This window comes from Melopsittacus undulatus, chromosome 7, assembly GCF_012275295.1.
Source record: "Melopsittacus undulatus isolate bMelUnd1 chromosome 7, bMelUnd1.mat.Z, whole genome shotgun sequence".
NCBI classification, from domain to species: Eukaryota; Metazoa; Chordata; class Aves; order Psittaciformes; family Psittaculidae; genus Melopsittacus; species Melopsittacus undulatus.
Genome location: NC_047533.1, coordinates 59450907 through 59470477, shown reverse-complemented (window position 1 = coordinate 59470477; position 19571 = coordinate 59450907). Strand labels below are relative to the sequence as shown.

General features: G+C 40.0%; 1 protein-coding gene across 6 annotated transcripts in view; it reads right to left on the bottom strand.

Annotated features, from left to right (window-relative positions):
- Positions 1 to 683: 683 nt before the first annotated feature.
- Positions 684 to 19571, bottom strand: part of ARHGAP24 (Rho GTPase activating protein 24) — a 210359-nt gene continuing 191471 nt past the window's right edge. For 3 of the 6 annotated variants that reach the window (XM_031046816.2, XM_031046813.2, XM_005146589.4), the window contains 5 exons: positions 10763 to 10895; positions 8437 to 8510; positions 7535 to 7656; positions 2854 to 3922; positions 684 to 1402 (listed from right to left, as the gene is read on the bottom strand). In XM_031046816.2, the coding sequence (XP_030902676.1) occupies positions 1159 to 1402; positions 2854 to 3922; positions 7535 to 7656; positions 8437 to 8510; positions 10763 to 10895 (1642 nt within the window). In that variant the 3' untranslated portion in view covers positions 684 to 1158. The remainder of the gene's footprint in view (positions 1403 to 2853; positions 3923 to 7534; positions 7657 to 8436; positions 8511 to 10762; positions 10896 to 19571) is intronic. The other 3 variants (XM_031046815.2, XM_031046814.2, XM_031046817.2) reach the window with 1 other exon arrangement.

Here is a 19571-nt window from a genome sequence, read left to right as displayed (position 1 = left end):
GCTTGGAAACTTTCACAGTTTTATCACTTGACAGTAATCTCACGAAGCATTGAGACAGTATGATAACTTGCTAATGTACACTGTAAATACAGGTGGTGAATGTGTTAGTGTGCTTCCTTCCTTGTTTGCTGCTTGTTGCACAGTTTCTCCAGTAATTTCTACTCTGGACATAATTATTTTGTTATTTTTTTCAGCACCCATCACAATACACCCAGTTCATCCCCCTTGTGTGCCCCTTCACCAGCATTATAAAAAGGACTCACTTTCAAGCACAGCACGGAGGAAGTCAAATGCAAATATGGTCAGAACAACTGGTTTGTATTCCTGCTCTGATCTGCAGTGATCAGGCACAGGGCTTCTTTAGGGTACTTCAAAAAGCTCTGGTCATGTGTTTGACTTCCCCTAAAGTTCCCCTTTTCTCTCTCCCCCAACTTCTTATTCTGCCATCCACTTTTGCTCCCAAACAAGCAGCTATTCACCCTTTCACCACTGCGTGCAATTTTGCTGACTTAATATCTTCATTTAGTTTTTATGATATGGCTGCCCTGGTACTTTCTACCCTGGCCATCAATTGTGTGAAGTTCATACTGCTTTATTTTGCCCATAGTGTGCTGCTGTTTCTCATCCTACTGTCTCTTTAAAAGCGACGCAAATCAGGGTTAACCACTGGCACGTATACTGTAACATATCTGTTTATCTCCACTCCCCAGCAAGAGGGGTAACAAAAAAAAACAAAACCAAAAAAACATTTGATATACAAAATAAGCTGATGCTAACACAATGCCAAAAATAGCTTATATGTTAAGTGCAAGGGAGAAAAGCCTTGATATAAAGCTTGATAGCAACAACATTTCAATTTACCAGTTTAAATACAAGACTTGCATTAAAATATTTCTTGCTCTCTAAGGTGATTTTTTTTTTTAAATTTATATACACATATCCAGTTTAACACTTGACAGTAGTCTCATGAAGCATTCAAAGAGTATAACTTGATAAGTACACACTGTAGATATGAGCGGTTAACGTCTGTATGACCTCTTCCTTCAAGGGTTTATAACATTATGTTGAGTACTAGCCTCAGACAGGTGACCAGCCACCTGATACAGTATAATACCCGCAAGCCCTTCCCCAAAGTCCCACAGTCAACACTTCCGATTCTCACTGGATCCAGATGGTGTTGCTTCTTTCTGGTCTGCGAGACTCCACTGTCAGTTCCCCGAAAGTGGAGAAAAACTGCTCCATTTCCTTCTGCAACATATCATTTCTCTTCTCTGCATCTTCCTTGGCTCGTTCTGCATTGCGCATTTTGATTTCTACCATTGTGAACTTCTTCCGCTCTTGATCCAGTTCTTCATGCAGGGCCATCATTTCCGTCTCTAGGGTGAGATTTCTCTGCTCCAGGCTGCAAAATGAAACAAAAGCAGACAGCTCCTGAGCAGCACTCCTTACTCACTCAAGCAGAAATGCACACCCACAACGAATTCATATTTTTATAATTTACAAAGCTTAGACTGAGTTTTTCAGAGGTGTAGCTACAAACCATGGCTTCATCAATGAACCATTCTCATAAGGCAATCTCTCTGGTAGCTCATTTAGAAGATGCTTAATAACAGCCACTGGCAAGGTGCACAGTAGCAAGTGACTTCATCTAATTCTCCAAGAACAGGCTAACTATTCCTTTTATCTTCTGGAAGTGTTCACACCCAGGTCCTGCTGCAATTGTGCTACTGTCACTTACAAAATCAGGCTAATGCCCTGAATGCCTTGTTTCACTGCTAATCTCCTTTCTTCATCTGATTTATCTTCTACATCTGTTTGCAAACATGGATCGACAATTTCAAAAATAATGATCTTATTTCAGATCCAGCTTTCCAGTGGAAAGCATTAGAAATACTAGTAGTACTAAACACACAATCATCATGCATAGTAAACATTCTAAGAAAGGCTCTATTACACTGTGGGTGAAAGACTGCAATATTCCGTATGCTGCACTTCCACTCACAGCTACTGTTGCCAGTAGCTCTCAAGTACTGTGGTCTAGCTAGGATTTGCAGTGCCAGAGGTACCAATGAAAAGAGCTGCAGTATAACACAGGTGAGACAAGTTCTGAACAGCCTTATGGAAGGACCTTTATTACAAAGAGTGCATTCAGCTCTGCACTGCTGTGTGCAGTAGTTAATACTAAATCCAGACTTTAAGGTTATTTGTTGATTGTTATAGCCATCCATACTGGTAACCTCATTGTATGTGAGAAGAATCCACACTATCTGTAGACAAAGATGGGGCTCTTCCTTGCCTTCTTTAACGGGTCCAAGCTGTAAAGGAAAGGTAAAGCAGCAGCGCAGAGATAGGACAGTGAGCAGATGTAACTCCCAGATGCAGTGGCGTCTCTAGAGGAATGAGGACACAGGAAAGCAGTTCTAGCAGTTTTCCAGTCCTCAAAACTACAGATGGATTAAGGCATGCACTGCTTTCACCAAAAGGTGATGCCCAGTTACTCCAGAACTGAGTTACCATTCTCAGTTCTGGAGAACAGGTATCAAACTAATGATAACACTGTGAGAGCCTACTGATTTTTGGGATATTATACAGAAACCCACATGGTTCTGTCTTTATTGTTGACAACAATAGGATAGCATGTCACAACCATGGCAATCAATTGCTTTGAAACAAACCCCTTTGTATCATATCACAAATGCAATGTCAGAGTATGTCAGCACTGAAAGATGGGAAACTCAGTGGTGAGCACTCAGTGACTGCAGCTAGTGCAGATTGCTAGTGAGTCACAAGAGGGAAAACAGCTTGGATTTGCTCTGTAAAAGGCAGCGAGATGGGAGAGCCAAACTGTCTTACCTTTTTATCCTTGTTTCATACTCTAGTTTCTGCTTGGCCATCTCTTGCTTCAAGCTGGACACAAGGCTGTGCAAAGCACTGTGATTGTTAGTACTGTTGGCCACAAATGTTTCACTGTTATCGCTGCTGCTGGTAGCTCGGCTGCTGTGGCCCCCCACACTCCTCCTGTCACTTTTGCTCTCATAGTCACCCGGGTTTGAGAGGTCTTCATGTGGTGGTCCATCCAGCACAGAGTCTTCAAAGTTACCCGCATAAAAATCCTGTTCAGGGCAGGTGGTGGTGGATGAACGACAGGAGTTGGAGTGCTCAGGGAGGGATATTTCACAAGAGGACGTTGACCAGGTGGCACTGTCCACACTCTGTTTGTCCTCAGAGTTCACCATAGAGAACTGCTGGTGGACATTGTCATAGGTGGAAAGCCGATTGTGCTGTCCTGACTCACTCACTGACTCCTTCTGCTTGTTATCCCTCAGTGTGACGTAGCCATTGGGCACCCAGCCTGGGGTCCGGCTGTTGAGGGTGTTGCTGTGCCCATCTGTGCTGGAAACACCCATCCGCACACCCCCATTCTGCACGCTGTGTGTGCCCATCTTAGTCACTGGTCCTTTCAGGGATGATGTTCTCCTGGCTTGTAGGGTACAGTTTGGTAAGGTCTGGCTCTTCTCAGGGCCTTCCACACTGCTGCTGAAGGACCCATTAGTGACAATGCCACTGCCTTTATTGAAAGCAGGATTTTTTTTCACCATGAGTGGTGGGCTTCTGGTGACATCTAGTTTCTGTATGCTGTTCCTGGGACTGCTTGTCTTGCTGCCTGGCAGAGCAGTTGGGGACTCATTGTCCATGCTTCCCTTTTGGGGAGACTCAGGTTTGTCCCAAGAGCAGCGCCTCACTGCTGTCTCCTTGGTATTGTTGTTCTCTTTGTTCTGCAGCTGCCCTGCAATTGCTTTCTTTGGCAATTCATTGTTGTTGTTGCATACCTCGGGTCCCATTTGAGGGTCTGCATCCTTGGGAAACAGCTCTTCATGTTTGCTGATCATCACTGACATTAGCTGCTGGACTACTACTGTACCTGAAAGGCAATACCAAGCACATGATTATTACTGGCCTGTTTTGTTTAAGGCATTAATATATTTTATCCATCAGATTCCACAAATATGCCATAAAAAAATCAACTTACACAAACTTTTCATCTACCTGTGTAACACCCGGAGCGTTTAAAATACTTGAAGTGCCTCTGACAACTAGGCCACCTTTTCTTTCCATCAAACCAAGCGAGCGAGACTCACAGACCTTTAAGAATAGGAACTTTTGCAAAGAAGCTATTACCATGAGAGTAACTGCATCTCAGGAAGACCACAGAAGGAGATAATGGATAACATCATTGTGAATGGGATAACACCATTGCAAATGATGTGTTTTAACTCAATGTGGCAATCACTTTCAAAATCACAGTCTTATTCTGGCACAGCACATATATTTAGTAGTTTAACAGAAAACAGGCAGGCAAGGGATTTGCAGCTGCTGAAACTATGCCACATTATAGCACAGCATGGAACTAATGCAAAGCACTTGCTGCAATAAATGGCCACCTTTTCTCTTAAGGAGCCACCCCTTGGTGTACACACTACTTGACTGCACTGTAATTTACACACTGACATTTACAATTGGACTTGGGGTAATAAAGATGTGCAACTTTATTTTGTTAAGCAGACCTTCATTAAGGATTATTAAGAATATTTCAGGAACAAGGTCAAGGTAGTTAAAATAACCACTCATTTTCCAGCTCTCAGAGAGCCTTCAGATGTACACTGTGCTCTTCTAGTCCACAACTTCCCACTGTGCAATATCATTTCACATACAACTCTTGCAGTATTCTAGCTCTGTATACCCCACCGTTTAAAATTACATCTACTAAGAGGCAATTCAATGTAGGTACCTGACAACATATTTTTTAGTGTTCCTGTTTGTTTATTTGCTAAGGAAAATTCACACATTAGAACTATGCATTTCTAATGGAAAATTTACTTAGCACATTTAGCTGTATTCCTTCTGGGAACATTAGCTGTTATGTGCAGAATTTTGAACAAACATTGCACTGTACTCAGTACTTTTACTACTGCATTGGCCAGGAAAAGCATGCTTCATGACTGGAATTCTGGAAAATCTCTCTTGAAGCAAACAAAACCAAGTCCTCATCCCCATTATGCAAGTATGGTTACCCATAGCTGCATGTTTGACTGTGCAAGAAAAGCACTCTGTATCTTCCAAAAAGCAAAGAGCAGAGTGGCCATGAGCTCCAATTGATGCACAGTCTTTGTTCCTATACATTTAACTATGCACAGCCCAATTGCAAATCAGCATTGTCCCATGTCAAATCTTGAAGTTACACTTAAAGTGGAGTTATAAACCTCCTTCATCAAACATGTTTCTCATTAGTTAAAAAAATTTCCCTTTGATTTTATTTTGGAATGGCTAACTCCTCTCTCCCTACTCCAATTCTGTTTGTCTAGGCTGCCCCAGGTGAGCTGAAGATGTATTGTATCCCATCAGTAAATGTCATCCTGTGAGGTACCATTCTCACTGACTCCAATGGTATAAATCAGCTCCCTGACATCTCTCGCTAATTCCAATCTATTAAACAATTTGAAGTACTTTTTGTACTATTTAATGCAAAAGCTTGGAAAAAAAAGGACAGTTTGCTGCCTGACCTAGAAAAACATTCACAGCAGTTATCTACTACGCTGCTAAGCTCTACAGCAGTAGCAGGGTAAGAAAAACTATTATTCCAGCCAGTCTGGCAGTTCTGAAGATGCAGAAATAGGTAAAAGTGAAGTGACAGGGAACAAACACACACACATACACATACAAATGTAACTCCTGAGAGAGATATGGCAAGATATCTGAAGAGGAAGGAAAAAAGAGCAGGAAACTCTCTTACGGTTTCTCTTTTCTAAATACCACTGAGAGATGATATAAGAGATGTAAAATACGACTGCAATGACACAGTGAAGCTTATCTCTGCACCCCTGTATCTGATAGTCACAGTGCATTTGAGATAAGTATGTACAGGAACCAGGGGGAAACCACAAAAGCTGATTTAAGAGCATTTGAAGCTGCAGAGGTTTGATGATGCTCATGCACAGTCAGTAAACATGCACATACATTGGACACCTGCTCTTGCAAACTATTTTAAGTCAAGTGCATGACCAAACAATTCCCTGTGACAATAAGAATCCAGGCATTTAAATGAACATGATGATTAAGTGTGAAGCGTGATTAAGATGAGAAGTGTGGCCAGCAGGCTTGAGGGAGGTGATCCTGCCCACTCTACTCTGCTCTCATGAGACCCCACTTGCAGTACTGCATCCACCTCTGGGCCCCCCAACACAAGAAGTATGTGCACCTGTCAGGGCAAGCCCAGAGGAGGCCACAATGATGAAGCAGTGACAGGACAAGGGTGAATGGCATTAAACTGAAATAAGGTAGATTTAGATCAGATATCCAGAGAAAATTCTTCACAATGAGGGTGGTGAGACACCGGCACACAGTGCCCAGAGGAGTTGTGGCTGCCCCATCCCTGGCAGTGTTCAAGGCCAGGTTGGACAGGGCTTGGAGCAACCTGGTCTAGTGGAAGGTGTCCCTGCCCGTGGCAGTGGGGTTGGAACTGGCTCATCTTTAAGATCCCTTCCAAACCAAACCATTCTCTGAGTCCATATTAGAAACCCTTCCCACATGAGTTTTTTTTTGGCTTCTCTGAACTACTGTTCAAAAGGCTAACCCTGACTCTTCACTGCTCTCATACGTGATTTAGAAATACCATGTTTCTGTTTACAGCCACACAGCTGTTTTGAGAATTAAAAGGAAGAAGGAGGAAACATAAGTCTTCAGAAGAACAAGCAGATTAACAAAGTGTATGGAAAATTACTGTACCTGGGGAAGAGAAAAGCATCGTATTCACAGAAAAAGAAGAAAACAACACACTCTCAAATAAGCTATGGACACAGCATTTTTTAATTTTGGTAAAATTTTCAGTGTAGAGGCTGTGTACAGCCCTAATTTCTGAAAATTATAAGTAAATCTCAAGTATTAAGCAAAAAGTGTTTGAAGGGAGAGAAAGCATCATGTCCTTTATGGAGAACTAAAGTCACAATTTATTATAGGAAGAGATCGTCATGGCCATATTTTTGTCTTAATATAGCAAAATCCTACAGCTGAACATTGTTGTAAATAATAGAATACAGCTGACAATTTGATCACTGGTGTGCCAGAAGGCATGCAATATATACCACTGCTTTGTGGGGGATTCAACAGGGATCACTGCAGTATGAACTTTTTCTCATCCTGAAGAACCACAGCTAAAACATTAACTGCACTCCAACCACAGGGCTGAATGAAAACACGTCATATTTGCAGCAAGTTTTGAGAAAAAAAGTGCATTTTTAGTGAAGTTGGCAGGGCAAATGCACACTCTCATACAAAGTCTGTTTGCAATGCTCACATTTCAGTCACTTTTATAGTAATCTGCAAGATTTAACACAGAAGTTCATTCAGGTTGAAGAATTCTGTGTCTATAAAACAGATAGATGGAACTTACTGCACATATTACATGGACTGTTATGCACTGTTAATAATCCTGAAGACATTTCTTATTTCTACTACAAGTTATGTACAGGAAGCTCACCTTCCATGATAGTTAGAGGATCTTCCACTTTGGGGCGAAGAATGTTGGGACCAAAAACAGTAGCCAGATTTTGCACACTCATTTTGTTTATGCCTGAATAAGACTGGACTTCATCAAGGAATCTGTGGGGAAGAAAGAGGTCTTTAAGGAGGGTGTAAAAAGGAAAAGAAGTCAAAGCATGTGATGCTTTCTTAACATAGTTCAATTCTTCCATTCCAAATCCTCATGGAACACCTTGAAAGCTCAAGGCTAGACTCCTCAACTTCTTCAGATTTTCTTCAAAATGACACATTGATAACAAAGTTTAAATCTCAGTCTGGACTGACTACAAGACAACTCTGCTGAAGACAGTAACTTTCTCCAGTGAAACTCATCATCTACTTGCCTCATAGAATATGGCCAAAATGCAAACTGTCAATTTTTAAAAGGTCGATTTTTTTTTAATGTTGAACACTTCCTGTAAGTTCACAAATTGCCAACTGTGCAAGACATGAGTTTTACAATCTTAAATATATCCATGAAACTACTCTATATACTACAAGATATACACAGTTTTCAAGGATGTCATGCTTCAGGAGTGTACAGCCAGGGCAAGTAACTGCAGTTAGCAATGGAATCAGGGGTCGTATAAAGAGGACAGAATATATAAATTTCTACCTTCTTGCGTCTCTTGTGGAGTGCAGCCTGCCCTCCTGACAAGAGGGAAGTCATAACTTGTGCACCTTGATAGGGCAAATTAGTCATTAGTCATGCAGTAAACCCATATTTTTAGTGCATTCACTGAAGTTCACTAATCCTCCGACTCTGAGTAATGCTTTCCCTTCAGGGCACATACACAGACAGGTTTGCCTGTCAGCTCACAGTTATAAATACCATAGTGATATTCTTGCAAGAGCACTTACCTACAGATATATTTCAGCAGATTATAATTGACAGCTGGCAAGCTCTTCACTTGTTTCACCAGTTCTATCAGGCCCTTTAAGTGGTTTAAGAAAAAAAAAACAAAGTGGGGAGACACAGTTTCTTAGTATTTTACCAGAGACTAAAAAATAAGTCAGTAATTCCAATTACAAGGCAATAAACACACCACTGAGACTGCAGCATTAAATGCTATATATAGGCTACCATCAGAAATAGTTTGTAGCATCCATTTTGGATAGGGAAAGCTGTATTTGGCTAACAAGGATTGACTCTGGATAAAAATAAACAAGTAAATAAATAACTTGGCTTCATCCTGTCTTTCCCTTCTCCTTCACTCTTTTTTTGAAGAGCAGCTCCATTTCTCCTGATGATAACAAGGCTGAGGCTCCCAAGAACTATTCTTTTTTTAACTAATTGGTGTTTTCATATGAGAACCTACTTGGGTATATTACCCAGATCTGTCCCATACTAGATTCAGACCAATAAATGGTTATTTCAGTGTGTGCCCACCTGGGAATGGGACAAGCAGTATATCACACACTAATTTCTGTGCCCTGTGGAAACAGACCCTGGCTGAACTCCTTATCAACCAGTGCCTTTAGACTCTTTTTCAGCATGTGGGAGTTTTTTTGTACCTTTCCACCATCAGCAGAGTTTTGATTACAATATGTTTCCAAAAAAAATGCAAATCAAGATATGTGGGTCATGATAGTGCACAAGTTTGCTCTCTCTGTGCTAAGAAAAACACCAAGATGCACAGCTCTCTCAGTGCATGGAGAAAGGTCAACTGAAAATCTAGTCAGACAGCCCTACAGTGACACTGCTAAACCACCATAAAGAGAACTGAAGTGGCTCACCACCTACAGTAATGATATTCCACAAACTGCCAGTACCAACTTCAGCACCAAAAGGCCACTGTAACTTGAACATGCTTTCAAAATTAATTTAATAAAGTGTTTGTGGTCTAATTGCTGAGGAACTACATAAATACATGCTGGATGAAGTCAATATAAAATTACTACAAATTTAATTTGAAAATTAGTATTTCTGCAAATATAAACTGCATGATGACTAACTGAAGAGCTGTCAGGTGCCTTTGTATTGGAGCTATAAAGCATCAAAGACATTCGCAACACACACAAGCAAATAGCTGCAACTTCAGCTCTGAGGTTCCCCTGCCATAACTTGTGCAAAAAGAAGCTCAAATTAAACCAGCTGAACAGCCCACTCCCATCTTTTGCAAGCAGCTGACAAAAATTTGCTCCTTGTAGCAAGCTGTAAAGAACAGCAAAAAAAAAAAACAGCTGGATTTTGGTGGGTGAAAGAGATTATAACCATAGAAGCCACAGATGCCACAGATCTTTCCTCACCCTCCATTCCATCACTTGGGAACAACTACCACCTCTGCTGTTGGCAGTCATCAGCTGAAGGCTCAGAAAGGATATGGTCTCTCAGTTAGAAAAGAGGGGCTCCTACTCATCATAATTAATTAGAAGATGAGATAGGAGAGGTTCCAGTTCCAGCCAGATTTAAAATGTCAAAAAGGAATAAACAACTTGGAAAGTAAGGGGAGTACACTGAAATCAACAGAATAAGCCTATTCGTATTGACTTTGAAAAGAAAATAGCAGGTTTGACCTCATTGCCATAATCACACAGAACAATGTAAAAATAAGCACTTAAGTTTTTTATGTCTTCAGACTAATACATCATCGGCCCATGCAACTGCAGGGCACATATTATCAGTCAGATAATAATTTTGATTATCTGTGTTTTGTTGGTTTAGAGGAGTCTGGAAGGCTGCCCACTTCCACTGGCCCACTTCCATCTTTTTGAGGCCTTCTGATTCAACTACAAGCAATGAAGAGAGTCCGTTGGCCTTCAATTAAAAGTCAGTAGAAGTTGGCTAAAAGTAAAACTAAAATCCTGACACTTAGAAGAAATTGACCCCTGATATAATGGCACGAGTTGAACAGCATCTACCAAGTCTCTTCCTTTTACAGTTCAGAATGATAATGCATAAAAATATAAGCCTCTTCCATTCAAAATGGAAGCTACTGACCACAATAATGTTTACTTGAACTGAATTCAGCAACATGCAATAAATACAACCAAGTTTATGCTATGGGCCTTTATTTAGACTTCCAAATTACATAGGTGGCAACAATTTTCATATAAAACCAGCCTCAATTAATAGACGCACATCTTAAATTCAGATTGGCAACCACTAGTTTCTTTTCTCCTCAAAACCAGAACAGGTTATAACATGCCAGCCTTTTATTTCACTTTACTCAAGTTGCCAACTCACCATTTCCTCATCCTTGCTGAGCATTTTGGCACAGGAAAGAAAATCTTCGTATTTTGCATATGGTATTACTGGTTCTGGGAGTTCCCTTAGGTACAGCTTAAGCAGTGACGCCACCGTGTGCACATCTGTGTTGCTGTTGGGTTGGAATACAAGAAGTTGTTACGGTGAATCAGGATAATACTGTGAGACTGACAGGTGAAAAACTACCACATAACTTTTCCATTGTCACCCCAGATTTTCCTCTTCAGTAGTATATACGTGTATAGATCACATCTGTAGTCTGTTTTGTTTTGATTATTGGGGGGTGGGGTGTTGTCCTATAGAGAACATAGGATACCTAAAAGCAAGTCTGTCAACTGCTGATTTATTACTATGGATAATTACATATAAGGCGTTATTTGCAGGCATAGGCAATGAGAAGATCCTGACAGACATCACACATCAGGCATGCAAAATCCATCTTGAATGATGCTTTTCATTTTCACCTGAGCCAGCAACCAGGCATTCCATTTATACAGTGGGGATTATTGTCCTACCAGAGATGGGCCCAGCTCCCAAAACATGCACAGCATGTCGCAATTACACTGCATCACCACCTGCTCTGGTATCAGTAGTAAGTAGCAACTTTTAAGGGATACCATGTATACCACAGGAATTTAGTTGAAAATTCCCTGCAGTTCTTTCCCTGACATGCTTCTTTTTCCTATGAGCTCTCACAGAATGACTAGTGTGCTTAGTTGTACCATTACACTAAAAACTTGGATATACTTTACACACAGAACTATGAATTTATGGGAAATGAGTTTTACTTTATCCTGTGCTGAGTTAGCTAAAGCATTGCAAGTCATCAAATAGAAAATGCCTTAGTGCTAACACAACAGGTAACATTATAGAGCTGACAGTCAAAGACCTGGTATGACAAATGCTTTCTCATAATTACATTTGCAGAAACTTTAGTTTTCTTTGGATACATCTAGTAGGAGCCTAGGCTATTTATCATGCATACTAAAAGTAAGATTATTGGGAGAAAGATCAAAATCACAAGTTCAGAATATGCAATAAAACTTGCTTGCATGTTTCTGTGGTGTAGGAGTACTTCTGTGAAAAGAAATAAATAGAAATAGATAAAAACTATAAGTTAGCATGAAAAAAATGCTTGAGTTAGTTCTGACTCCATGTCTGGGTTTAGCCATTCAGGCATTTATTCAAACACTTACTGGAATGTTCTACATGCTTTTTCCCTTGTTTAGATAAAGAGTTCTACTGCAAGCTGATACCTTCCCCTCTGACCTCTGAAAAAAATCAAGATCATGGATACTAAATTATGCTAATTTCATTCATAAGAAACAGAAAATGCACAGATATTTCTACAATGCACATCATTGTGGATTTTTTTTTTCATTTTAAACATTCTTAAAGGAACATTTTTTAGACTCACAGTCCCTCAAAGGGAACCACTGGTATTTGATGCACTTAGGCTTTGCTAGGGGTATGTTAATCATTATTTTGGAATGATCTCTGTTAAAACAATAATGGCTTTTACTAAGTTAAACCTTAACAAGAATGATGGGAATAACCTTAGGTTAATGTGGTATGGTATGAGCAATCTAAGTCAAAACAGAAGAAGAGAAACAAGAAAGCACTGTATATATTTAAATGTTGTTAACCACCACCACCCCCTTCAAAATAAATTCCCAGAGAGCATTTCTGTTTCAATCATGAATAATTCCCAGCCAAAATTCCAAAAACCTCTATAAGGAAAGCACTAGAGCAAATCCACATTTTAAAAGAAGGTTCAAATTCTAATTCCCTGATTGCAGACCTCTACTTGTAGACTGGCTTGGATTCAAAATGGGAATGGGGTAAATGGTGTTTACCTCACCCTGCTTCTTGGATGCATGTACAGCATATGTAAGGATGCTTCATAGTCAATACTACACATGAAACTAGATATAGTTGTACTATGTGATGAGATTTCAATTCCTAGCTCAGATTTGGGCTCTAACCTTGACTTCTACCTAACCCCCAATCCAGATGCAAAGTAAGTGCACTGACATCCTTGCTAACAAAACTCTTTTCACCACCCAAAGGCTTAAAACCCAGACTGCAGTAATTTCTTAGGTAGTTGCTTGCATGTTTTGTTGCCATTGGAGCTATATTTTAGAGCACAATCATAGCATGCATGCCCTGGCAGTTGCCACTATTCAGCCTTATCCAAGAAGCAAACTTTATAGAGAGATATTCAGTTTCCTAAGTTGTCAGTGCTTCAGGAAAGCAACAACCAAATACAGAGGGAAAGACTTTAGCTAGCCAGATTCTGAAGGACAGCAGCAGCCAGAGAAAGCAGATGTGAACTGGCAGCCTTACGACATTGCAACAGGAAAGGAGAACAGACATTGACCTGCAGAGAATTTAACTCTGATTGCTGGGCACTGATGGTCTTTATGAAGATTTTATTATTATTTTATTAGCTTCATGCCTTGCTGAAGAACTGAACAATATCTTGCCAGAGACTATTTGCATAAAACAGAGCAGCCTTTCCAAAGCACAAAAGATTCAAACAGGTGGATTGAGAGAAATTACTGAGAACAATTAAAAGTTAGCACACTGGGGTCCCAGTGAGGGGGTTAAGGAATATCATCTTTGCTCCTTTGTACTGCCAGGATCATGCTTTGTGTAGAATAATTTTACCCTAGTCCCTCAGTGTGAAGTAGAAAACTTGCTTCTGCTGACCAAATGTGAGGGCAATACTGCAGACTGCCACAAGATGGTGGGATTGCAAGGTAAGATTTTGGAAAATGTGTTTTGTTCCCTTTATTTTTTCCCCTAAACTGTACTGGAACACTGCTTAGGACTTAATCTTTTTATACAGAAATTACCACACAGATTTTGGCAGCATAAACAAACATATTCATGCACACACACACTGCCTGCAAAGCTCTTTGGAATTTTTAATTATATTTAGCAATAGCAGTTAGACAAAAGCCAGAAACTTTCTACTTTTAAAGTAATTATTGGTATGAGGATGCCAATACTTTTAAAATAATGTAACTAAAAGAATGCTTCATATACACTGAGGCCTGATTAGACCTTGGAGTCTAGCAGCACTTTTTCCCTGTTTTGTTTTACAATACAGAGGGCAACTTAAAAATGGCAGACTTTAGTTTTAATCCACCTGTATTTTAGGTGTTTCAATCCACAAATCCCATTACGTGCATTTCAGACACAGAGGACAGACATAAGTTTCAAAGGAGTGCAGCACTGCAAGGTCTCTTGAAGATCAGGAGCATTTATTCCCTTTCTAACCTGCACTGTTCTATCCACAGTTTAAGTCAAACAGCAGCATTTATATATCTGCCTTGAGGGTATTTGTGTAGTTTGTAAGACACAGATCTTCCCAGGGCCAGTAGATTGCTTTTTCCTAGACTTTGTCCAGCTACAACTGATCAGTTTCAGACAAGGAGGCATTTTTCCATTCGAACTTGGCCTTGCTTATATTCTAGGACCATTACAGCTACAGAAACTTAATGATTATACACACTCTTGGTATTTCTTCTGCTGACAGTGTAATATCAAAGTGTTCCATGATAACACATTCATAATTAACACGATTACAAGTGTTCATTAACAAGTATTAAAATAGAGCATGTCAAATTGCAGCAGAAAATCCTCTGTTATCTAAATTGGAACAACCCTCACTAATTGAGATGGACTTTCTCCAAGTGCACAATGAATAATTCTAAACTTGAAATGGGAATGACAAAGCACAAAACAGAAAATTGAACTCAATACAAAAAGCATCAGCAAGCTGAGAAACAGCCTACTTTGGCACAACATGGTGGAAAGTTTGAGAAAGATTACTCACCCCACCAAAACGTTAATACTGCTTTACTGTTGCTATGTTTCCAAAGGAGCATCCCCCACTCCACCACTGTCCATGCAAAGGCATTACAAATGCAAATGCACGAGTCATCACACCACACATAGTCAAAGCCCCATTCATCTGAACCTTGTCATCAATATCCCTCACGGCATTGCTGTTTTGACAGCACTTTCCTTTGTGATACCACAGACACTGTGGAAGTGGCTGTCAAATCGATTACACTGCCTGGAGATTTTCACTCTCCCATGAGTGAAAATTACCGAAGCCCAGCTGGCCACCAGAAAACCATGCATAACCCTCACACATGGACAAGCAGACAGCATGTTCAGTGAGCTGCAGTCAGCACTTCAGAGCACAAAGCCAACAAGCCCCTCATAAACTCTCAGAAAGGAAATATTAACAGAGCAAGGTCACATTACAAAAAGAGTAATGCTGTGCCAAAAATAGCTCTAGATCATGATGACACATAAAGAGTCTGCATAAAGAACAAACAGTAGGGAACGACAAGCTGTGAGGCTATAATTCAATTTAGGAGTTCTGATAATAATACGTCGATAACAGTACAGTTCAAACAGTTGGTGAATCAGTACCTCCTGAAATTATTAGAATTACAGCTCTATCATTTCAGATGTGCCACATATCACAATCCTGGAAACAGAGTCTCCCTCACCAACATACCCTGTACCCACTGCAACATTTGCTGACTGTGTCCCTGCTTAGCTACACCCAGGTCTATAGAGTAGCTCTCAGACTAGTACAGATGTTTTCCTGACATGGGAGGATGAGTTCCTAACTGGCTGACCAGTGTATAGGTTTGACGCCAGTCTGCAGACAGCTTAAAGGAGATGGTAGAGACCATGATAAACCAGTGATGAAACACAGAGTAAGCAACATCAAGGGAGTATTGCAAATCTACATAACTACACATAGAGAGAATCGGAGTATTGCTACTGCTGAGAAGCCAGTGCTCAGAGGCTAGGAGAGCAAAGTTTGTGTTAAGTAACGTTAGGGTGAATCAGAAATGGTTAAACTGATTTTGGAAGTCCAGCTTTGGTCCAGAAACTCAAAGGTCAGGTAAAGTGCATAACATTTGATTGTCCTATATTATTTATTCTATAAGAATTACTCTATATAATTTTCCTATGTAACCTGTATCTAGCACAAGCAGTGTACTGTGCCTAACCTAAGTACCCAATGAAATTTTGCCTACAACTTGTGAAACATATGAAAACATTTCCCATATTAAGCCCTGAGCTGTCTGTCCTCTTTTCCTTGCTGCTGCAAGAGCCTGGCTCTACCTGACATTAACAATTCTATCAATTCTTGTTTTACTGTTCAGACTGAGAAAAAAAAATAATGAATGCATACTCTGTTCCTTTGCCCTTGTGCTTATGATGTTTACAATCTATGCTACCTTAGAATAATAGAATAGTTTCAGTCAGAAGAAACTTTCAAAGGTCATCTGGTCTAACCCCCCTGCAATGAGCAGAGACATCTTCAACTAGATCAGGCTGCTCAGAACCACATCCAACCTAGCCTTGAATGTCTCCAGGGATGGCCAGGAACTGGTTATTCAGGGGGCTAAGCACCACAAACAATTCTGAAGATCAGCAAACTCTATTTCCAAGTTAGATATCCACTTCAATAATTAGCAGCTAATTTCATTTGGACTAAAAAGTGGTGCTTTAAAAGCAGCAATGATGACAGCAATACAGAAAGGACAAATGAAAAGACAACCTATATGGAAGGATATTAAAAATTGCCTAGAAAATTTAGATCCTTAAAGAGAGACAATGTGCTCTTTTAAGAAAGGTGGGCAGAGGCCTAAGAAACAAAACAATCCACCATCTCCAGTGAATATGCTGCTAGGTCGTTCAGAAGGATGGTTCAACTTCTGCAAGATTTTGAAGGGATTGTAAGTATATATAAAACATGGAAAATCATCACAAATACACTACTTGCTCTTTCTTACTGGAAGAGAAAGCCACAAATCTTGCAACCCTAGGAAAAGATGCTTTAAAAAACACAGTCAGACCTTCCACATAGTAACAAAATGTCATGCTTTCTTAAAGGTGATCATGGCCATCTAAGAAGTCATTTGTCACTGACAAGGGAAATACCTGGCTGCTTTTGTTTTTCTTTAATCACAGCTGACACACCAACTCCATTTCTGAAACCAAAATTTATGCAAAGCAACTACAAATGTTCATCCATTGCCAGTATCTAAAAACACACTCTCCTACAGCAGGATACCAATTAAACTGATTTAATGACCCTTGCATCACATTAGAAATGTGTCTCCTAATGTATATTTAATTGCTAGACTGGATCTTTAAGTTGTGCCATATGCAGAGGTTTCTGCTAGCTAGTTAGAAAAATGGCTGGAATCAAAAAGGGTGTGGAAGTGACTCCAGAGGCATAACTGATGAGCAGGCTGTGAGGATCAGGGAAGGAAGACTGGAACAGGCAGAAGCAAACAAGAATTTTTCCAGTTGTAGCAGCTGTACCTCCCCTTTCCATGACTGAAAAATACTGACGGTCCAGTTTTCATACCTAAGGGCCTGGGGTGTTGGATGTTTCAGGTCAGATAGTGGTTTTTCTCATTTTGAGTTTCACACACTGGTTCCACATACACACAGCTCATGATTCTCTGGCAACACCTCATCAAACTATGAGATCAAGATCAAATTAATACATTAAGGGTTTTGCCACTCTCCAATTTGTCCTGTCCTGGACTCACTCTGCGCATTATGACTTCAGAATTGGAATATCCAGCTGCTAACTCATGTGAGAGCTACCATTTGTCAAACACATTTCATGTTTCAAAACATAGCTGCATTTTCCTTTAAGCGAAGCTGGTTTACTACTTCTTCTACTACTACTTAGTTTACTACTTCTACTGCATTTGTTCTGTTGTCCTCTTTGCTAAAAGGCTGCAGACAGGAATGCAAGGGGCGGCCTATATTGTTTAGTCATGCCGACAGCTTATTGTAAAGAAGTGACAGTTCAAGTAAAGATCGGCTTCCATGAATGAAGAACTGTTTTATAAAATTTCAAGGCCAGGCCAGGTTGGATGGGGCTTTGATCAACCTGGTCTCGTGGAAGGTGTTCCTGCTGAATGCAGGGGAGTTGGAACTACAGTGATCTTTAAAGTCTCTTCCAACCACAACCTTTCTGTCATCTATATATGGGCAGTGTCTCCACATTACCGCGGACAGCAGATGAACTCTGCAAAAGAGAGGATCTGTGCCTTCAGACTCCATCTCCCAATGGCTGTAAGGTCAAGATGTCAGAGATGCCATTTCAAAGCAGTACTAATCATGGCTGGGTGATCTTACCTTTGTTTTTGTTTTTAATTCTAGAAGTCACGTATTTTACTGAACTAGCTAAGGAAGCATAAAAGAACAAAGATTATTTAATAATAATTTGTCACACAAACATATAGAGAAGCCTACACATGTATTAAAGCCTCTTCACTTGTTCTAAAGTCTTTGTTTGACTTACATGCACTTATACACAGAAAAAATGTCAGTATGAAAAATGGCAAACTCCTCAAACATCAGCTCTTTGTATTAGTTCCAACACAGATGACAGCAGCTAGCTTTTCTCCCAGTCAGAGCCAGTGACCCAGCACCACTAGAGAAGTGTGACCTGGATTCCATTGTTTCATGCCCATCAACAGAACCATCAGTTCAGCTTCAACTGCAAAAATCTTTATTGGTGTTTTAGAACAGGCAAAATGTAAATTAGTAAACAGAAGCTAGATACGATTTTGCACTACTGGACTTTTGACTAATAAAACCATACAATTACAGATTAAACAGTGATCTCAAGATTCATGAGAGAAAGCAAGCATGAGCCCCTAATGTATATGTTTTTTGCTTTACTCTTCAGCAATGTTTCATATTGTGGCCACTTTCCAAGAGCTCAACTTGCCAAATAGGTTGCATCAAACCTGGAGACCACACTGCTATTCAACACAATGACAAGTTACCCCCAGACAAGGTAATCACATAGGCATTATAAACACTGTGAAATGAATCTCACTTCAAAAGCTTATGAAAGAACAAAAGATTGGAGGAAAAAAGTACATGCACAATGGCAAAGATAGAATTTATGTCTGCCTGACTTCTGGACCATTGCTACACCTAAGTCAAAACACTCCAAACTTAAATGTAAGAAAATAAACAGCAAAAGTACCCTTCACAATGAGACACACAGACATACAAGGTCAGTGTTCTATAAATTCTCAGCTTCAGAAGCAGAACTGCAGGATTAGCAATTTATAGGCAACTCCTGCTGATGTTTCTAATTGCTATAGTAGAGATTATGTGCGTTCTTCACAGCAGTAGCATGTAAAGTATCTTCTCCTTTTCATCTATTAAAGCTCAGCTAGCATGCCTGTTCCTGGGCTCATTAGTGCGTGCTACAGATGTTGCTACATAACCTTGCAAAAAAATGTTTTGTGGCTAAGCCCTAGTCTCATTTGTTTCAAATAGATAGAACTTGTGCACCTCTTTCAAGCTGTACCTCCCAGTGGGTGTTCAGTACATCATCTTCCTGGAGCTGGGGATTACTTGCTTTCTGAAGCATTTCCTCCACAATTATTTGGCTCAAAGACATAGAAAAAAAATAACCTTCTGTTTCTGCCATTTGCCTACTTGTATAACTGGTAAATATGACCAGTAATATTTCTCTTAATGTCCAAGTAAGGAAAATGTACTGTCCTGGTTTCAGAATCCATTTTCCTTACCCATGGCTTAAACCACAGTACATACCCAATGGATGCTTCTTTACGACTTTTAAATAAGTTACGCGGTATTTGAGCAGTCAGGGAGTATGCTACAAAAATTTATCAGCTAACACTGCTATTTCTTATAGTCCTCTGGCTTCTTAAAGCTATTTTCTGGTCAATTATCCTAACTT